Genomic DNA, 20777 nt, shown 5'->3' on the forward strand with positions numbered 1-20777 from the left:
ATGCTAAACACTATTTAAATCTTTTAATGCATATAAGTTAGAGCACACAAAAAATCTTTTAGATGCCAAATTTTATCTTATTTAAAAATTTTACATTTAAAATTATTTTTTATTTTTTAAAAATAATTAATTAATTATATTAATATTTTAAAAATTAGGATCAAGTAAAAGTTAATTTTGGGTTAGGTGGAATCCACCAAGTAGACATAGCGCATAGGATTAAGTAGGTTTAAACTAAATTTAATTTTGATTTATTTTGATAATTTTAAAATTGAACTAAATTTATATAAAGATTAATTTAGTTCAATATTTAATTAAAATAATAGTATATTTCAAAAGATTAAGAATTATATTATATTTAATATTTTTTGTATCTCTTCCAACATGGAGAGAGGAATTATGGAAAAGAATCCTCATCGAAAAAGAGTAAAGACCAATCAACATTAGAAGGAAAGTAAATAGAAATGAATGTAAGCAGAAATAAAACATGAAGGAAACAAAAAATGAATTAGAAGGAAACAAAGGGAAAGAGATCTCAAGGAAAGAAAAGGAAAGAAATAAAGGGGGGGAAAGGATTTGAAGGAACAAAATAAAAAAATGAGGGGAAAGAGGAAAGAAAGAAAAAGTCATCGTAGTGTTGTTGCGACCAAGTTTGGTCGCGAGCTCTCCATGAGGCAGACTTGCAACGGAGTGAGGCCCCCACGACCTCATGGCCAAATGAGGCCATTGCAAGGCCGCTATGAGCTCGTGGAGGCCTCGCCTCGTTATCATGAGCTCATGGAGGCCTCACAACTAAATGAGACCACTATGAAGCCACTGCGACCTCGCAGAGGCCTAGTGACCAAGCGAGACCGCTGCAAGAGGCCTCGTGGCCAGACGAGACCGTTGCAAGAGGCCTCATGGCTAGACGAGGCTTTTGCAAGAGGCCTCCTGGCCTAGCCGTAGCGAGCTTGCGAAAGCCTGTGGTTGGTATTTGGTTGATCATTATAATCCACTTGTTGGAGTTTTGTTGATAATCATCTGCCCCAACCCTAATTGGCTCGTTGTTATCCGTAAACTTTTTATTCTCTTCTCATTTTATTTTTGTTGGCTTTGTGCTAAATCTAGTATCTTGTCGGTATAAAAATTTTTACATGTAAAATAAATAAATACATAAATATCAACTTGAAGGCAGCCCACACAGATTCCCTTGGTCAAGAAGTTGTTATAGATATGAGATCTCATATTAATGGTTGTTGGGTCACTAGAGGCTGCTAGACAGAAGCTAGCAGAATGGTTTTCTCGGGATGGTGGGGTGGCTCACGCATATGACTTCTTTAGACAACTTAGTCCTAATAAGTCATGGGCCCGGACAACGTGGAAGACATGTACAACTGAGTCATATAGTTACCCTCTAGATGTTGGCACTGAGGCGGCTACCCACGAGCGACGGACAAGAGAGTAGTGCACCTTCTGTCGATAGGTGCAGTCACATAAGTATATATTATGTTGACAGTTTAACATGCCTTTTTAGGATAGATATTAAGAGGCACATCATGACATAAATTAATAGGACCAACAGCTATTATGGAGAAAGGGTAAAAACATAGTTGAGAACTATCTTTATAAAAAGGCCTCATATTAGATTTAAAAGAGAAGATAATAGCATAATTATATCATGTTGAGACCTAGCCGCCATCCTCTTTTTCCTTATCACTGTCATTGCAGACCCTCCTTAGGACATCATCCCTCTCTCCTAACAATGAACGCTAGCATCTCTACACTATGACAAAGAGCACAAGCTACATAGAGCGTACCTCTTATGTGACTTCCAAAAGGTACATCTTTTAAATTGAAAAAAATAATTTATTTCAGTTGAACTAAGCACAGGAATCAAGTTACGAAATAGATAAATAAAAATATCACAACTTTCATTGTGCTAGTAAAGTTTCAAATAAACAAGTTGTCAGCGACTTCAATTCTAGTGTTGTTTTCCAATAAGTAAGAAATAGCAATAACACCATCTGAGTCTTGATATTCAAGGTTAAAAAACTTTCATTATCTAGTTCTTTAGGCATTCCTACAAACAAGCTAGAAAATAATTTACTAGCTTTCTCAATTAAGCCTCATTGTTTTCTCTTGCTATTTAGTTGACCCTTCCAATGGCTAAAGATATTTTGATTGATCATTGAATGAGAATACTGTCATAATCTCTATAGTAGTGATAGGCATGAAAATATTAATCAAGGATGTGTCTACAAAAGAAGATCATGTGATAATAAGATCAATATGCAAAAGCGAAGGTTGAATATGTACTAGCAAATTAACAAATCTAAACATTTAAAATAAATCAATTTTCTCACAATAAAAGATGTAGAATGAATATGAGTGTTACTAAAAGCAGTCACTAGAAGATTACTTGGGCTAGTGAATGTATAAGTAAACTTTATATGATTGTCATTTGAGTCTAGGGGATACATCAGCATAATTTTTTATAATAATTATTACTCAATCCAATTAATCGCCTAATATTGACATATCTCTCTCATGCGCACAATAGAACTAGTTTGGTGGATAGAAGTAGCCAAGAAATAGAAATAGATATACTAACAAGGTTTAGACTTGAAAGTGGCATGTTTCAAGATCTTTTAGGAAGTATAAACAATTTAATCAATTTCCATTCTAAAATTTTCACTTTGTTCTTTTAATGTGTTTGGATTTGTTAGGATCTTAGGATGGTAGCTGTAATAGTAGGCTTATGTCACGGCCAATATAATGCACATACAGTATCCCTCAAGTGTGGGAAGTTGTCAGAGGCTTTTTAGAAGGCTTGAGTAAAGGATCATCAGGAAGAGAGTTTCAGAGATAGGATTAAAGGATCATTAGTCTCCAATGATGGTAATGCAATAAGAATTCGAGTAGCTTTCTGATTAGTGTCAAGTTGAAACAAGTAACTAATCTCCAATTCAAATTGAAGGATAAAATTTTTTAAATTTAAATTAATTTTATTTAAAACTTTTGATTTAAAGTTATCAAATTTGAGTTAAATTCTATTTTTTAAAATAAATAAATTATATTCGTACAATTAATAAATTTAATTATAAAATTTAAAATCTGATTTAAGCCTAAATATAATATCTTATATCCAAATTTTGAAAAATCTTATATAATAAATGGAAGAATGCACATATTATAGTCTACTAATTAAACAAATAATTAATTAAAATAAGAGATAATTGTTATTATTAATAATATAATTAAATAAATATCGAAACAGGATCAACATAGCAATATAGCATGATACGGTACCAAAATTGTATAGTTCGAGTCAAAATGCCAAACTCAAATATGGCTCAAAATATTAAACCTTCATATGTTGTTAGTATTATTTCAAGATTTGTAAGCAAGCCTAGCAAACTTTATCTTGCAGCAGCTAAACATATTTTTAGATATGTGCAAGGAACCAAGAATTACTTAATTATATTTGAAGCAAAGGAAGATAATAAATTGCAAGGCTTTTCTTATAGTGATTAGGCAGGTTCAATAGACGATCCGAAGAATACATCAGGCTATGTTTTTACAAAGGAATAAAGCCTATTTCTTAGTCATCAAAGAAGCAAAATACTTTAGCTATGTCATCTATATAAAGCAAGATTAATCTACGCCTACCATACTCTTCTATGATAATATGTCTATCATTGACCAAGAGCCCTATTTCTCACAGCCATACAAAGCACATTGAGCTATGACATCACTTCATCAGAGTTAGAAAGCAAAGGAGAAATTTAGTTAGCTTTTTGCAAGACTAGAGATCAAGTAGCAGATATCTTCACCAAGTCACTTTCAATCGAAAAGTTTCTCTATTTAAATAAAAAGCTTAGAGTGCTAGATCTCTCAAAATTAAGAGGAAATGTCAAAAGTTAATTTTGAGAATGTATGCATATGCACGTATTGTGCGGTTTCATTTTTGTTATACGAGGTATCATCGGGGAAGATGATCTAACCCCACATTCCGCCCACCAAGTAAATTTAGAGAATGCAATAACTCCTGACGTGGCACCCATGCATACTAGAAATTTGATCACCACAAGTGTGCTTGCGGGGGATCAAACCCTCTCCACTTGGGAGAAGTGCCCTGCCGCTTGCCATCACGCCACACCCTAGGGTAGGGATGACAATTTCCTCCGAACCCAATGGAAGATCCAATGTCTGACCCGAATGGAGGAGGGTATATATATATAATTTCTTTTCCCAAACCCACTAACTATTTTTGTTGATGTTAGGAGTACGTTATATAGATATTTAATCCATTTTTTTGATTATATATATATATATATATATATATATATTTTAATATGATGTTAATTCTAATATGCTTTTGTTGAATGATGATGGATGGAAAGAAAAAAAAATTATTAGTATAAAAGATATTTGATCCTTTAATGGGTACTCGATGGGTACGGGGACAGAGGATATGAAATCCGATCCAAACCTGATCCATTGTCATCCCTGCGCTAGGGGCATATTGTGCGGTTTCATGAACCTAGTAAATGATGTATTGTGTGCTTTCTTGAGACCAAATTAATTTGCCATTAATTAATATCATTCTAGAATCATGCATTATGCATTTATAAGATTGTAGTGGCTATGCCACACATATGCCCAATATAAGATAATACATTAGATTTTTCTTCCATAGTTTTTTGTATTTCTACATTTCTCCTTTTGCTTCAATATCTATCACTTATATCCACTCCTACCTTGTTTAGATATACGTCAACTAGACTTTTATTTGAAGATTCTTTAGGACCAATCAACAAAGAAAATTGTCACATCTCTCATCATACCTCCCACTATACAGTACCATAGGATTTTGCAATGAGTACCACTCATCTTTTGTCATCCTTGTTTATTGTAGTTCCTCAATTTCTAAACAACAATATCTTTTTATTGCCAATTTTTTTGCAATATCCAATCATCTAGTTAATATGGATATATTAGTTCCTTCTATATCATTGCCACTATACAATCAATTATATTACAATTGTAATTTTTCTTTGATTTTCTAGTCTAAGAAATTAGACCATAGCAAATATCAAACAAACAACAAGTTCGGCATTATATACAAAGAAGTTTCAACATCAGTCATTTTTGTATTTCTAACTTAATTACTTGAATAATGTCAAATTTTTTAATCATGTAACGTGAACCTATAGAGCTTAAGACTTTCATTTCGCCTACCTTAAATCATTTTATTTATTTTTAATCATGCAAAATCAAACAAACAACAAGTTCGGTTGCATTATAGAGAAAGAAGTTTCAACATCAATCATTATTGTATTTCTAACTTAATTACTTGAATAATGTCAAATTTTTTAATCACGTAACTTAAACTTATAGAGCTTAAGATTTTCATTTCGCCTACCTTAAATCATTTTATTTTCAAATTGGCATCTATTAGACAAACATAATGTGATTCAAAAATGAATGTAACAGCTCCAGCAAGATCAACTGAAAGAAAAATAAATAAATAAAAGTTTGAAACAAACCCACATGAAGAATACTATGCGGTGTGTTAACCTAAAAAAGAGGATTACCTTGTAAAAAGCATTTTTCTTCAAATAATTCTTCAATAAATATTGAGTCAACCGGATTCGCCATCCAAGGGCAAGTCTAGCTGTGAGATGCCTGCAACAAGTCAAAATTTTAGAAATGAATAAAATCCATTAGGTTGTTATTGATTTGTTGGATGCAAGAGCATGTGGATAATTAGTGTAAAGATGAGCAAAAGGTAAATGGATTTATTGAAATCACTCAATTCAGAATATGTTAAGGTAGCTCCAAAAGGGGGATTACACCATTCAAAGTATGGTAAAGTAGCACCAGTAGGGGGGTTACACCATTAATGAGACTTGGTAGGGCCTTGTTTGCAGTATTTCAATCTATTATTTTGGAACTTTATAATTTTCCAGTTTACCGGATATGGTCTTGCAATGAGTTAACTTTAAATGAATTATGAAGAAATAGTTTTCAATAATAAAAAAATGATTTTGCTTCAACTTAAGATTTTTTTACACCATTCCAGTAGTTCGACCATGAAATATATTTGGTTTCGTATCTTCGGAACATGAGTGTGTGACTTACAATTTATCCTAGTGATAATACAAAGAATAGTTGTATCATCACTTTCAAGATGAGTCTATTTTGTTGGATAATTATTCTAGTATCTAGAACATGAAATCATTGTAATATAGAATAGATCAAGACAACAAATATGAAAAATATGATTCATACCCAATATTGAGATCTAGAAGTCAGATAAAATTTTAAATTTATTTTTCCTAAATGAAGCAATTTTCCATCTTTCACACTCTTCTTTTATCAAAGGAAAGGTAATTTTCTAGATAATGTTGAGTCAAAGCATACATTTAGTAAGTGATTATGACAAGATCTTACACAGAGAACCTTAGAGTTTAGCATGAGGCTTGGATTTACTAAACCATTATGGTTCTAGTATGAATTTGGAGTTTCAATTGATTCATGGGATCTGAACAAGTTAGTTCCTATAATATAAATAGTTAATATTATACAGAGTTAAATGAGAGTTAATATGCATTATAGAAAAAGCATATTCAAAATTTAATACAAAATAAATAAGTAACAGATCCAAGAATCCATACTAAAAAAGACATATGAGGCAATTTCATATTTTTAGGCATTATCATACAGAGAAAGATTTTCAACTTATTTTACATTGTATCTTTGGGTCATAGTAAATCAAGTGCCTAAGCTATGTAGTTTTAAACTTTCTATTACATATATGTTGAAATCACCATTTGAGTGCTTTCTGCTTTAGCCATTCGAGACAAAAAATTTCTCATATACAGTTTTCTAAGGATGAGACCCTTGGTTTTAGGTTAACTATCTTCATAGTATAAGATCAGGAACTTCTTTCAAGAGATTCAGGCAATTAGAGATGGTATAATTACTATTTGTTCCTTATGTTTAACATATTTTATTGTTTAGGGAGGATCACACTTGTTCTTTTAATGCAAGTAGCTATTAGCTATAGGTCTAGCAATTGCTTTTTACTACTGCACAAGTATTACAGATGCTTTTTCATCTATTTCTTTTCACTACCATCAAACTATTAGAGATGCAATGGTTGATTAATCCAATTAGTTCATTGATAGTTGGCTAATAAAAGTGGAAGAATATAATTCAGAATGGGCACAAAAGAAGAATTACTCGTTAGAAGTGCATGAAACCAGGAAGATTGGAAAGAATGAAAAATCAAGCATACATTGAGGATGTATAACAATTATATAGGAAAGATTAATTATCATAGCAATTAAATTGGACATTTGACATACTTCAAATCTCAAAAGCCAATTTAGTTGGAAAGGTTCTAAGTTCAACTAATATGGCTCAACCTTCTAAGAAATTGCTGAAAAATCCAAAGTATTTCAATCTATGGCATTTACTTGTCAATGAATGAAATGAGCAATGTTGACAATTTCATGGGTTACATCCATGGTAATTTAATTACATTTCTCTTTCCAACTTTCACTCTACACTAATTATAACCAGGAGTAACTGCAAATCACTTGTGCACAATATTCAAATTTCCTTAGTCATATGAGCAGCAAAAGATTATCCGATACCAGTATTAGCAGGCCTAACAGGCATATCTACCATCGTATAGATGTTATCCTATACTAAGTAGGAACTGCACTTTCTTTAATCAAACTCATGAAACGTGGTAATCCAAGAAAATCATACCTTAGTGTAGGTGCAACAAATGAATTGGCAGCACTTTGAAGAATACTTATGCCAGTCAATCGAATAAATGCTGCTTTGTCTTGTTCTAAAACATACTTCACACTGGTTCCTGTAAAAGCCAACTCAACATGAAGAAAACAGACAAAAGATCCAGAGTATGTCACATACACGTACCATTTAAGGAAGCAATACGATCTGAGATCCATGTTCTCGACACAACAAGTAACGCAACTGCAAACAACTTTGCACCCTGTCTATCAAAAAGGGAAGGAATCTGCAAAGAAAGTGCATGAAAGCATATAATTTATCTCGTGTGTTTCAGGTCTTATCCAGACAAGTTTAATAGAAGGAATGCTGGTCTCACAGCAACTATCATCATGGTCTCTCCAGAAAACTTCAAATCAGCAGATAAAAGAATTTTCACAAACGTAAATATAAATATGAGACAGATCCCCACCAGTACTCTAAACATTGAAGCAACTCTATTAGGTAGGACTTTTGGAGCATTGTACAGTTGTGGAACAACAGGGAGAGGAACTTGCTTATCTGCATCAGGCGATGATGCAACAACCTTGGAGGAATAAGAATGCACCTTTGACTTCGTTAATTTGTTCCCCTACAGAAAAGGATATCAGAAACCTTTTGCCACATTACATGAACACAGAAATGGAGGTATATTGTTTAAACCTTCCCAGTTGACAAAAATGCTCTTTGAACAGCTATTGTATCATTCCGACGATCTGTATCTGACGCTGTTATCGAATCAGCACTTGCTTCAGAAGGGAGAGGCAACCCTTCCCTGAGAGGTTAGCAAAATTTTCTGAATTGCTTATATCTATTATCAGCTAGAAGAACCAGAATATCGAGAAAATTCTGGGCTTACCTCTTGTCATGGACGCTCCATCCCCCTTCCCCATCCAAAGATAAAACTATGTCATGAAAGGCAACTAAAGCAGGTCGGTGAGATATTGTGATGCATGATGTGCCCATAGCTTGAACCTTCTCACAGAATCGTTGCTCCATATTAGTTGTGACAGCACTAGTACACTCATCAAGAATAGCAAATTTGGGCCTATGATAGAATAACCTAGCCATTCCAAGTCTTTGTTGTTCACCAAGAGAAAGTTCATCTCCCCAGTTAATTTCCTTTTCCAGGGGATAACGATCCAATAAATACTCTAGATCAACCTGCCAAAAGAAAACTTCTTGATTTTACCTTTAGCAACTAAGAATCCAAGTGCTTGTGAAGAGAGACATCTTAATCCATAAATACTGAAGGAATGTTGAATAGAGACAAAACCAAAAATCAGAGAAATAGCATAACCTTACATTTCTTAATAATTCCACCATTCCCTCATGAGTGAGTGGTTCAGTCTCCTGATCTGCTGTCAAAGGATAGATTAATTGGTCACGAAGTGTTCCCACAGCTGTATATGGTCGTTGTGGGACATAGAAAATCTCCTTGTTAAGATCTGCACCAATTCCTGGTTTTACAATATAACCAGATACAAGCGGCCAGAGACCTCCAAGAACCCGGAAGAGAGAACTTTTCCCACTTCCATTTGGACCTAACAAGAAAAAAAGCATCTCCAACTTAGCGACATTCAAGATCAGAGTTAAAAGAGCATCTAGCAAAACTCCAATTAGTCGCTGATAAGATAACACAGAAGTTAGGTTTGCTCCTAGTAAAATGCATGTTATATTCAAAAATTTTTGTCAGATTGTATCTGAATGTGAAACAACAACACATTTCTCTCTACCCAGCTGTGATTTTGCCTAGTAAAAATTGAATAGGACAGAGGATTACAAATAAACGAAAAAAATGGATCAAAATTTGCCCAAAGAAGAATTAGCATAGAAGTGATTCTAGGCAACATTGTCTGCATATTTTATATTCTCTTATTCTACAACTGGAACAAAAAAGGATGAGGTGATTTTGTTGGTTTATTGCATTACTAGAAACTGCACACGCTAAACCATTATCCCAAAATAAATATTAGCTGTGACATCCAGAGAAAAAATGGAGATAATAAAAAATTCAACAAGTGAATCATTGGATAGTAGGATCACTCTAACAGGACCTAATGGCTTGTTTCTAAACTCAGCAAGGTTCAAATTATTTTGGTCATTGACCAAAACAATACAATTTCAATATCATATGATACCAAATACTCATGCAATTTTGATAATTATTTAATTAATAATTAATTTCACTTAGTATAAGTTATAATTTTTAATTAAGTCTATTGATTAATTTGATCATCTCAATCTGTAAAATAAAAAATGCTTGCAACTATTTATATTTTAATTTTTATCATTTTAATTACTTGTAAATTGTATACTTATTCCATTCAACTTTTGCAGGTAGAACACTGGAATAAGTAATGAGAACAATGAAAACTTTTCTCGTCCTCTATAAACCAAGGCATACCTTGATTTCAAATTTTGTAACATTGTAGCAATTTCAGATTTGAATGCTCAAAATGTTATGAATAGTTGATGATGTAATTTTGTTTGAAATGAACCCTTTATATAATTGTTTGAAATTTGCTTTTGAATATTTGATAATAATTTTGAGCATTGCTTTATTTTTTATATTTTGTTTGAAAAAAATCTAAATATAAGCACTCCTAGTAGCAATAAAATAATTTAAAATTGTATTTAATTTTCATTTTTGGGTGACATAACTACAATTATTAAAGTGGATAAAAAATAAACAAATTCATTTTTTAAAATAATAGAATTTAAAATATTATATTTTAAGTTTAAACTAGATCCTAAGTTTTGTAAATAAGCTTATTTAATTTAATAAGTATAAATTAAAAATAAAAATAAAAAATATGAATGTTGGCATGGACTTGACTCAATTAAATTTTAAAATTTTGAATTTAAATTTCAGATTTTTTTAGTCATATTCAAATTTGAAAATACAGTTTTTATAAAAAATAATTTGATTTGATCAGTACACACTTATTGTAATCACAACGAATCTTAAATAAATCAAATGAACTAAAAATATAGAAAAAGAATAAATAAATTTATTTTTTATTTAATTAAATAAATTTTCATTTAAACAAAGTGTTGTTTTGAATCTTAGCTATTTGTTGACACTCGAACTAAAGCTGAGAAGATACAAAGGAGGAAAAGAAGCATGACATGATCTTATTAAAGTATAGGTTTCTATTACTTGCTCACATAATCTCTCTACTTCTTCTGATGTCACAAAAGTTAGAACACGAAAAAAAAATCTTTATACAAAATTTCATTCTATTTAAATTTTTGCATTTTAAATTATTTTTTTTACCTTTTAGATAAGTAATTAAGCTATCAAACTAATATTTTTAATTGTAGAGTCGTTCGAATGCTAGTTTGGGTTAATTGAGTGCATCAAGTAGATATAATGATTAGAAGCAAATAGGATCAAACTAACATTTTGGAATTTAGAGTCGAGTGGAAGTTAGTTTTGGGTTAAATTGAATACATTAAATAGATATAATGATTAGAATAAAGAAGGTTCAAACTGGAGTGGATTTGAATTTATTTTGGCCTATTTGAACAAAACCAAGTTTATATATAAGATAGTTCAACTTTATTTAATTAGGTTAATTATATTTTATAAGATTAAAAATTATTTAATTTCTTTATTCTCTCACTCCTCTAATTGATTCCTCGTGCATCCCTTTGTCTGCCCATTGCCTGAAGCAAATGTTGCGCTTGCTGCCAAAAGCTGTTGTCCCATGTTCACTTCCAAGGGGATATGACAAAACTTAATACTAATTTTTAAGGATGAAGGTTCCTATGCAATAAAATTTTAAAATGGTATACAAAAAAACATTTATCCCCTCTACTTAATGTGTCTTAAATATGGGTAAGATGCAATTCACAATAAATAAAGTACAAATGTACAAATTGAATGGCTTTATTAAGCAAATAATTTTATCCATTAACATACTCATGTTAAATTAGAGTCTTTGGTTCACCTAGAGGGTTGAAAGTTTTGTTCAAATTTGACAAAATTGCCATGTTAAGAATATATTATGCATAAAATATAATATAAATCAGATAAATACATATATTTAAAAACATGAATAGAAAATAAAAATGTTACACAAACTATATTTAATTTTATTTTCCAAAAGGACTAAAATTACCCACATTACAAATGGACACTAAAAAAGTGCTTGAAATCCATAAAATATATTATAAATAATATTACTAATTTATTTTGCTGCGACAATAAATTAATTGAAAAAACATCAAATATCAATAGTAAGAAAACAAAAATATTTATTTTAAATTATAATAGCATAAAATTCTTTAGTAGGCTACCCGATACAACAACAACAATCAAGCTTCATCCCACTAGGTGGGGTCAGTTGCCCGATATAACTCAAATTTAATATTCGAATACATTGCAAATCCTAATATCACTTGACATGGGTAATATCTACTGTCACTCATGTTGAGGCAATATGATATCATATCAGCAAACAACAAGCTACACATTCAAGCATATTGAGATTAATTTAGATGGATTTAACTCATAATGTCACATCTAAAAATTAGTCAAGATAATTTTTAAAATTTTATATCTTATTTTTCTAAAACTTCAATGTAATTATTATTAAATTATTGTTATACTCTTTCTTTCTGAAATTAAACAAGCAGGCATTAAAGGAGTAAAACTTATCTAAATTTCTCTTACCATACCTTAAAGTGTGTCAACTTTTGACATGTTAAGATACAACAAAATTTTAATTCAATTCATGATTTAATTGTTATACTTATTTTAAAGGAGAAAAGGTGAGAGGGAACTAAAGGAGTAAAGAATGTATTATCACAGTATGATTAAATAAAATTTTAATTCAATTGTCTACTTAATTATTATAATGTTATTAAAAAGTAAAATAAGTTATGTGAAAGGGAATTAAAGGAGTAAATCCCACCAAAATTCATCTCAACATGAATTATTGTATGACAAAGTATATGGAGTGGAGGTACAATAAAATTTTAATACATACTATTGATTAACTAATTGTTGTAGTCTTGTTTTTAGAAGATGGAAGGCCATTAAAGGAGTTGTAGGAATGGGGTAAATGAAATATTGTATTTCTTGTTTACAAAGATGCCCATTAAACATGGGATTCAACCTAAACCTTAACCACTGAATGTTAAAATAAGCCCATTAGAAATAGCCTAATCCATTTAAACGCTTCCGATCAAACTTAGTATAAATATTATTTATTCATAGCTTGTTAAACAAAATAGAAAAACAAAACTAACATGATTATGATGAAACAAAAGTATAATATTCACATTGGTGAAACAAAACTTTGGTTAATTGCATGCAAACATTGATTCCTTCACTTACAGATCAATGCACTATAGAGGGGAAGAGAGAGATTGCAAGAAGAAGTCTCTCGAGTAGATTTTTCAGTAAAGCAAATCTTAGGATTAATTAAGGAGATGCAAGGCCAGAAAGTAAGGGAGGCTACCAAAAGCCATGGATGCATCTGAGTAAAGAGAGGACCATATGCAGTACAAAATCAAAGGAAGAACCACATCTATGGATGCAATTAGGAGTAAGGGAGGCTACCAAAAGCTAGAAGACACAAGGAGAACAAGAGGAAGGAGAGAAAACAAGCAACAAAAGGGAGAAGACACAAAAAATAGCTAAACTTCATGCCAAGCTCTATGACAGGAAGAAGAAAAGAGATATGATGTTTGCAAAATTAAGAAACCAAAGAAGAATGAGTGAGTTTAATGCCAGAAAAAGTGAGAAACTAGAATGAAAGCAAACGTAGGGTGTGTCTAAGCCTAGCTAGGAAAAACAATGGAGGGTTACTTTAGAAGAATTTGGCAAGAGTCGGTAATAGTTGGAGAGGAAAAGAGAGAAACTGCAGATATAGATTTGCAATGTCAGTTATGCATCTGCAGTGATGAAAAAGGAGGACCTGATCTCTCTGGTTGCTTTGTGAAGAAGATCAGCTACAAAACATAAGAGAAGTTTCAGACTCATCTAAAGCCCAGCAATAGATCTTGTGCTTGAAGAATCATATGTCGTAACTGATAATCGAGTCAAGCAGCTGAAATCAGGGAGTATTAAATTTAGCATAGAGCCGACATAACTCAGCAAAACAAACAACTAAGTTGATGACATAAAGTAGGATGACACCAGACATAAAGGAGCTTCTACAACTTGGATAGCCTCAGGCTATGGCAGGGAGCAGGATTTTCATTGTGGATGGATCAATGGATTTGCCTCATAAAGAATGGCTTGTCACAGGCAAAGAGATAGAGGAGATCTGAGGATGATAAATGGGTGACGGGAGGCTATATAAATTGACAGATTCCACCTAACACTGCTTCTTGCTCTAATACCATGTAGACAGTAGACATTGATGAAATGAAAGATTATATTCTTGCTTTTTAAAAGAAACCCACTACATAGTAGTATCTATATGAACTAAATCCTAAACTCAAAAACACAATTTGAGATTAACCCACTAGCTATAATATAATAGCTTTAACAAGAGAATAAATCCTATCCAAATTCATCTAGGCACACTTCGACTCCTGTCAAAAAATATTGTATCAGCATGATATGGTACAATAACAGCCAAAGTTAAAAAAAGCTAGACAAAATAATTGTATCAAATTAGCTAATATATCCAACGAACAATATATATAAGTTGTTAGGCATTAACAAAATCCAAATATTAGGAAAAATAGTAGCCTACGAATTGTTAGTCTTTGTTTTGGGTTATTTTACAAGTATTTAGTTTAATCCACTAGTCACTGCAAGTTTCAGCTAGGGAAGCACTGAGGTTGCAAGTTTTTTTACATTGAGTGTGTCTCAGGAGGTAGATGTTTTGAGGTGAGAGCATAGAGGACCTAAGAAACCAAAGTGCTGATAGAGGGATTTTTTTGTGGATAACATTAGATGTTCTGAGAGTTCTAGAGGTGAGGCCTTTCCTATATTCTCCATGGGTGTCCATGGGTGTAAAAGAGAAGTCTAAATAAGTTTAGCAAAGATAGTATAAACAATGTGCAGAATGATTTTACTTTTCTTTTTCTTATATTCTCTGATCGATTCATACCTATTAGACCCGACCACGAGCAGGGTCTAAACTGCATCTGACCTAAAACCTTTACTTGGTCATTGGGTTAGTTCACCGTTGACCCAGGTTGACGGGCTAAAATAGTAATCGAATTGTTGCTAGAGAGGCCATTAAGTTTCCATCCAATAATAAACCGTGAACTGCCAGTTCAGTTTAAACAAAAAAAAAAAAGCAATAAATGTTGGAATTGTCGATAATTGATGGTTCCAAGGACTGAAATGTCGTTCCATGCCGGGCAGCACAGACGATTTTTACCGTTCCTTCCCACGAGCAAAACCGGCATCCAGCACGCGATGATTTTGACGTGCATCACGCGTGTCCGCGACAGCATGCACGACAAAAGGAATCGATTCGATTCCTTCTGTCAAGATCGATTAATTGCGCGACAGAAGGAATCGATTTGATTCCTTCGATCGTGATAGATTAATAGCGCGATAGAAGGAATTAAATTGATTCATTCTATCACGATCGATTAATCGTGCAAAAGGAGAAGGTAAAAAAAATCCCTATATAAAGAAGCATCGGTGGTGAGGCGACGGCGAGCAGCGGCGAGGCAAAGGCGAGCAGCGAGGTATAATTTTCCCCTATTCGCAACACCCCGGAGGCATCCCTGTCTTGGATGTATTGCAGGGAGCGCTGGAGGAATCACGGGACACTGCGACGACACCGAAAGAGTCGCTAGACGCTTCCGAAGGCATCGGAAGCATCCCGCGCGCCTTCGACACAGCTGGACGCCTCTTTTATATATTTATTATAGATAATATATTTTTTATCTTAGAATTAATTTGAAATTTGGATCATGGAATATTAACATATTTAGTTTTTTTACTTTTAGGATTCTTATTTCCTGAACATATGAAATATATATTTTTGTCTTACAATGTCTCTACTTGATATGTCTAAGAAATATTACTTGTCCTTTATTTTAGAAGTTTTAATAAAGGTATGCTGTTAAGTTTATAATTTCTAATAAAGCACTTATAATCTAGTGCATTTCTGATCATTCTAAATTGAGAAAATTGAATTAATATTCTTAGGAGATTGTTTCAAATTTACTTTATAAAAATGTGTTATAGAAGATTGCTTTCAGGAAGTTGTTCTTTATAATACATTCTTGACGTTATAAAATAATGACCATTACCTAAAAATGTGCATTGTTTTTAATTTTTTATAATGCATAGGTAATGAGACCAAAACAATAATCTCATGATCCAGTTTGAAGATACGCACGCTGATTAGAAAATTGATTCCATTAGTAATGTTTGCATTACAATATGATTGGGCACGGCGGTGATTCCATTAGTAATGTTTGCATTACAATATGATTGGACACGGCGGTCCAGTGGATATCCAAATGTTTTTAATTGTCCAAAAGTTTATGAAGAAGTTCGTCATACAATGAAAAAGGAACTTGATGGCAAAAAAGCATTAAAGTATAAACGACAACAATGTGAACTTGTTGAAAGCCGAAGCTCTAAAGAAGCAATCTATGATGAATTTGAAGGTCATGGTGAAGTTTTGACGAAGATTTTTTAGCAGCCCTCAATGCCTCTTGAACTCAATATGACTCAGCAAAATATGTGACATAGGAGTGGCTCAGCTGGTGCTAATGGAAGTGACTCAACTACTGCAGCAACATTGGGAAGGAGTGCAAGTGTTTGTATTAGTTCAACACAAGCTGATATTGGTCGTTTTTTTCCTTCTATTGAACAAAGATGTGGAGTTGATATTGATCCACCAACATTCCTAGACCAAGTTAGCGAATAGACTAGGATTTATGATGGATATACAAAAGAGAAGAAGAAATCAATCGATCAAAGTATTGTTTAATTTTTTTCATTTTAATTATATTCCCCCTAATGCAGCAAACAATACATATTACCGTAGCATGGTGTCCAACATCCAAAAATCTAGTCCTAGTATTCAACCTCTGACTACATATGAATTGTCGGTCCATATTTAGATGATGGAGGAGATCAAGACTCGGATCCTATCATGCAAGAAGCAATGGAGCTTACATAGGGTTACGTTGATCTGTGATGGCTGTACAAGACCTACACGGATAAGCATTATCACCTTTCTACTATACTGCAATAGAAAGGTAATATTTCATAAATCAATTGATGTAATTATAGACTATCATGATGCACCCAATATATATTGTTTGATAGATAATGTAGTTCAAGAGATGGGTGTAGAACATATAGTGTAGGTGATTATGGTACCCACTTTAAGAAGGCCGGAGAAGTATTGGAGCAAAAGTATCAAACATTATTTTGGACATCATGCGTAGCACACTGTATTAATTTGATGATGGCAGATATCGGTAAGCTCGATGTAGTGAAGAAGATAGTGAAAAAAGGTCAAATCTTTAACAAATTTCCTTTCTAATCATCATTAGGTTTAAGGATTAATGAGGAAATTCAATGATAGAGAGATTCTATGACTAGAAGCAACTAGGTTTGCCACTCCCTTTCTCCTATTAAAATCATTGAATAAAAAAAAGCCGGATTGAAGGTCATGTTCTCTTCTGAGGATTGGGAAGCCTCTCGATATTCTAACACGACTGATGGTAGAGAGGTGCAAAAAAGTATTATACTTGCTAGATTTTGGGACTATATTGCAAATATTCTTATAGTAGTATAACCATTGTACGTTCTTCTACGTAAAGTCCATTTGGACAAGAAGCCACAAACGGGCAACGTTTACCGCCTAATTCATGAAGCAAAAGAGGAAATTAAGAAACCTCTACAATCACCAACCATTTGAACATTACTTTGATATAATCACTACAAGATAGGGCGATCAAATGGAAAAATATATTTATTTGGCTTGTATATATTTTTTAATGATAAAGAATATTTTAATTTTGTTATTAATAATTATATATGTTTAATTATTGTAGGTTATTATCTCAATTCGGCATATCAATACCGTTATAATCTTGGCACAAAAGATGATTTATAAATGATCCTCAGACATGTAATATCAAGACTACATATAAATAAATAAATAAATAAATAATCAATTGCTGAGACTATTAATGAAAGTCGATTATTTCGAGAAGCATATGGTTTTTTTACCAATCCTATTGTAGTGTAATGTAGATATAAAATGGAGGTACATATAATAAAAATTATTACTAATTATTGTCAACAAATATAAATGTTATTTTAATTTTGTTCTTATTTATCTTACAACTGAGTGGTGGTTACAATATGAAGGATCATCTCTAAATTTGAAAAAGAATGCAGTATGAATTCTCTCACAGACGTCTTCAAGTGGTTGTAAAAGAAATTGGTCAACTTTCTCGCTCATTCGTACAAAAGTACGAAATCATCTTTCTTATCGTCGCTTGGAGAAGATGGTCTACGTTCATTATAATATGCGTATTCAACTAAGAGCAATAACAGAAGAGAATGAAGAACAAGAGTCTGGTGATGTAGAGACCCACTTGATATCGGATTTGTCCAAACTAAGAATAATCCAATGATGGATTGGTAAAGTAATGTTGAGATTGAGAATCCATTACTTGATAAAGCAAAGAGACCCACCACGACCATCTTAATTTCTTAACAGATTGAAAAAATACCTAAAAGAGATATCCGTGAGGAAGAAGATGATGAAGTATTTGATCAAGAATTTCGATTTTCTAGATCTCGGCATAGACGTTATCAAACATCTCTACCCCAAACTCAACCAAAGTCCATAGATAAAGGCAAAAGTAAAGACAAATCTCCTACAATTTTTACTAAAAAGAAAGAAAAAACCAAACCTCCTGCTTTAATGGGAAGAGGTCAATCGAGAATTAGAGAAAATCCACTTTGATACAATTGATGAGCAAGAACATGATGACAACGATGAAACATCATCACCTTCTGACATTGTAGTCAAGAAGTTCGAAATAAGGATAGTGATGTTGATAGCAGTGTAAGTACACATGGAAGTGATGACAGTGATGATGCATCTGGTGGTAAAAATTATGTTCCCCCTACTCTAGCACCGACGCCATGGACATGTGAGACATATTACACACATGCAACTCAAGATTATGATCATGGAGCTAGAAGTAGCAGTATTCAATATCAACGTTGATATAAGGATGACAAACAAAAGAAAATTTATAATTATCAAAATATACAGGAGAATTTAGTTGAGATTGATTTTGGCTAAACTTCAACATACTCGGAGCCTTCTTATTATAACTCTGATGCATCATATGACGATCCATCATACTAGAGCTCGGGGATATATGTTTATCCTTATCTTGTGCATGTATAATTCAAATCTAACTTCCAGTGATGAATTGAGACACGTTGATGGACATGTGGAGAAATTAATATCAATATTGTTTATCATGAGATGATTATTTAATCTGGGCATTGGAGATCTATGAAATGACCTAAGCAGAATGTTATAAGAATCAATGCTTCCATCTGATTCACGTCACTCCTTTTGATATCAGTAAGCTAATATATTATGATGTATTAATTTTAATTCAAGTTATTGATAGATTAATTTTCTTTAAAGAAAATTATATTTAATTATTTTTTCTAACTATATTAAGTTATCTAATAATTGAGAATTTATATAAAATCAATATACAACTTATTTTTAAATTATACACAATAAACATATTTATATAATAATTACAATATATAAATAAAAAAATACCGAACTTGTATCGGCACAACACGATATGATACCGAAACTGTATCGTTCCGGTCTGGATCGAAAGCTCGACACGGATCGAGATTTTAAACCTTGAAATTATTACAAGATTCATTTAATAAAAACATTATGTTCATTTTTTTAACAAAATGATATATATATATATATATATTCGCATAAATAGAACATATGTAACAATATTTATGAAAATTTAAAATATTTAATGATTCAAGTTGTAATGGATTTTTGTAACATAGCTTTGATTTTAAATAAATATAACAATAATGAATTTTTATTATATTCCTAATATTTATTTAATTGCATTTGTTTTAAACTTTAGATTTAAATTAAGATTTGCATAAAATGTCATGTATTATGATGGTTTAATACTTTTAAGAATTATTCTTCTCCTTATGCTACTTTAATTGTAGGATGTATTAGAACTTATTTATATGATATTTACAAAGACTAGTTTAAAATATAGATTAAAAGATAAAGAACCGGAAACACAAAATATTAATAGAGGTAGTTTAAAATGCACGAAGACAAATTTTATTATGAGAACATATGAAATATCCACGAGGATCCTCAAGCTCCAATAGGAATTGAGAATTATTTTGATTCATTGATTTTAGTGAAGACCCAAAATTATCCTATTCTTTTATCATAGCAAAGAAATTTCTAACTTGTTCGGTGTTGATTGTTGATGTAGAACAAACATTTAGTTCCAAATATACTATTTTGGAAAAAAGACAATCTACTTTGACTCCTAACTCTTTGGAAGCTCAAACACTACTTGATGATTAGACGAGGGATGCAAAAAGAATTCAAGGAATGCAACTTTTATAAACCAAGCCAGAAGATTTCGACACTAAAAGAACTACCACTACGAGAACGAGAAATAGAAGTGAATTAACAATACCACTTCCCAAGTTAATTAAAAAAAAAATTAAAAGCAAATAAGGGTAAAAAGGTAAGTTAACTATGTAGGCTTTGATTATCATATGATACCCTTAGAGCAGATGTAGGCAAGTTCAAGCCATTTTTTAATTTATAAATTTTAAATATTTTTAAAATAGAATATAATATCTAATCATAACCACACCCTATAGTGAACTATAACATGAATTGTAACGGGTGATTCCAAACCATGAACAATAACTAGCTTCGACGGTTAAGATTAGAAGTCAAGATTTTTCGCATTATCAAATAATCAATTACAAA

General features: G+C 32.0%; 1 protein-coding gene across 12 annotated transcripts in view; it reads right to left on the reverse strand.

Moving 5' to 3' along the window:
- LOC122042373 (ABC transporter D family member 1) overlaps positions 1-20777 on the reverse strand; it is a 64537-nt gene that overhangs the window by 21096 nt on the left and 22664 nt on the right. For all 12 annotated transcript variants that reach the window (XR_006129207.1, XM_042602462.1, XM_042602461.1 and 9 more), the window contains 7 exons: positions 9091-9329; positions 8645-8949; positions 8449-8560; positions 8219-8377; positions 7936-8035; positions 7762-7870; positions 5577-5667 (listed from right to left, as the gene is read on the reverse strand). Coding sequence is in view for 11 of the 12 variants with exons in the window: in XM_042602462.1 (XP_042458396.1) it covers positions 5577-5667; positions 7762-7870; positions 7936-8035; positions 8219-8377; positions 8449-8560; positions 8645-8949; positions 9091-9329 (1115 nt within the window). In the remaining variant the exon portion in view is untranslated. The remainder of the gene's footprint in view (positions 1-5576; positions 5668-7761; positions 7871-7935; positions 8036-8218; positions 8378-8448; positions 8561-8644; positions 8950-9090; positions 9330-20777) is intronic.

Source organism: Zingiber officinale, chromosome 2A (genome assembly GCF_018446385.1).
Source record: "Zingiber officinale cultivar Zhangliang chromosome 2A, Zo_v1.1, whole genome shotgun sequence".
NCBI lineage: Eukaryota > Viridiplantae > Streptophyta > Magnoliopsida > Zingiberales > Zingiberaceae > Zingiber > Zingiber officinale.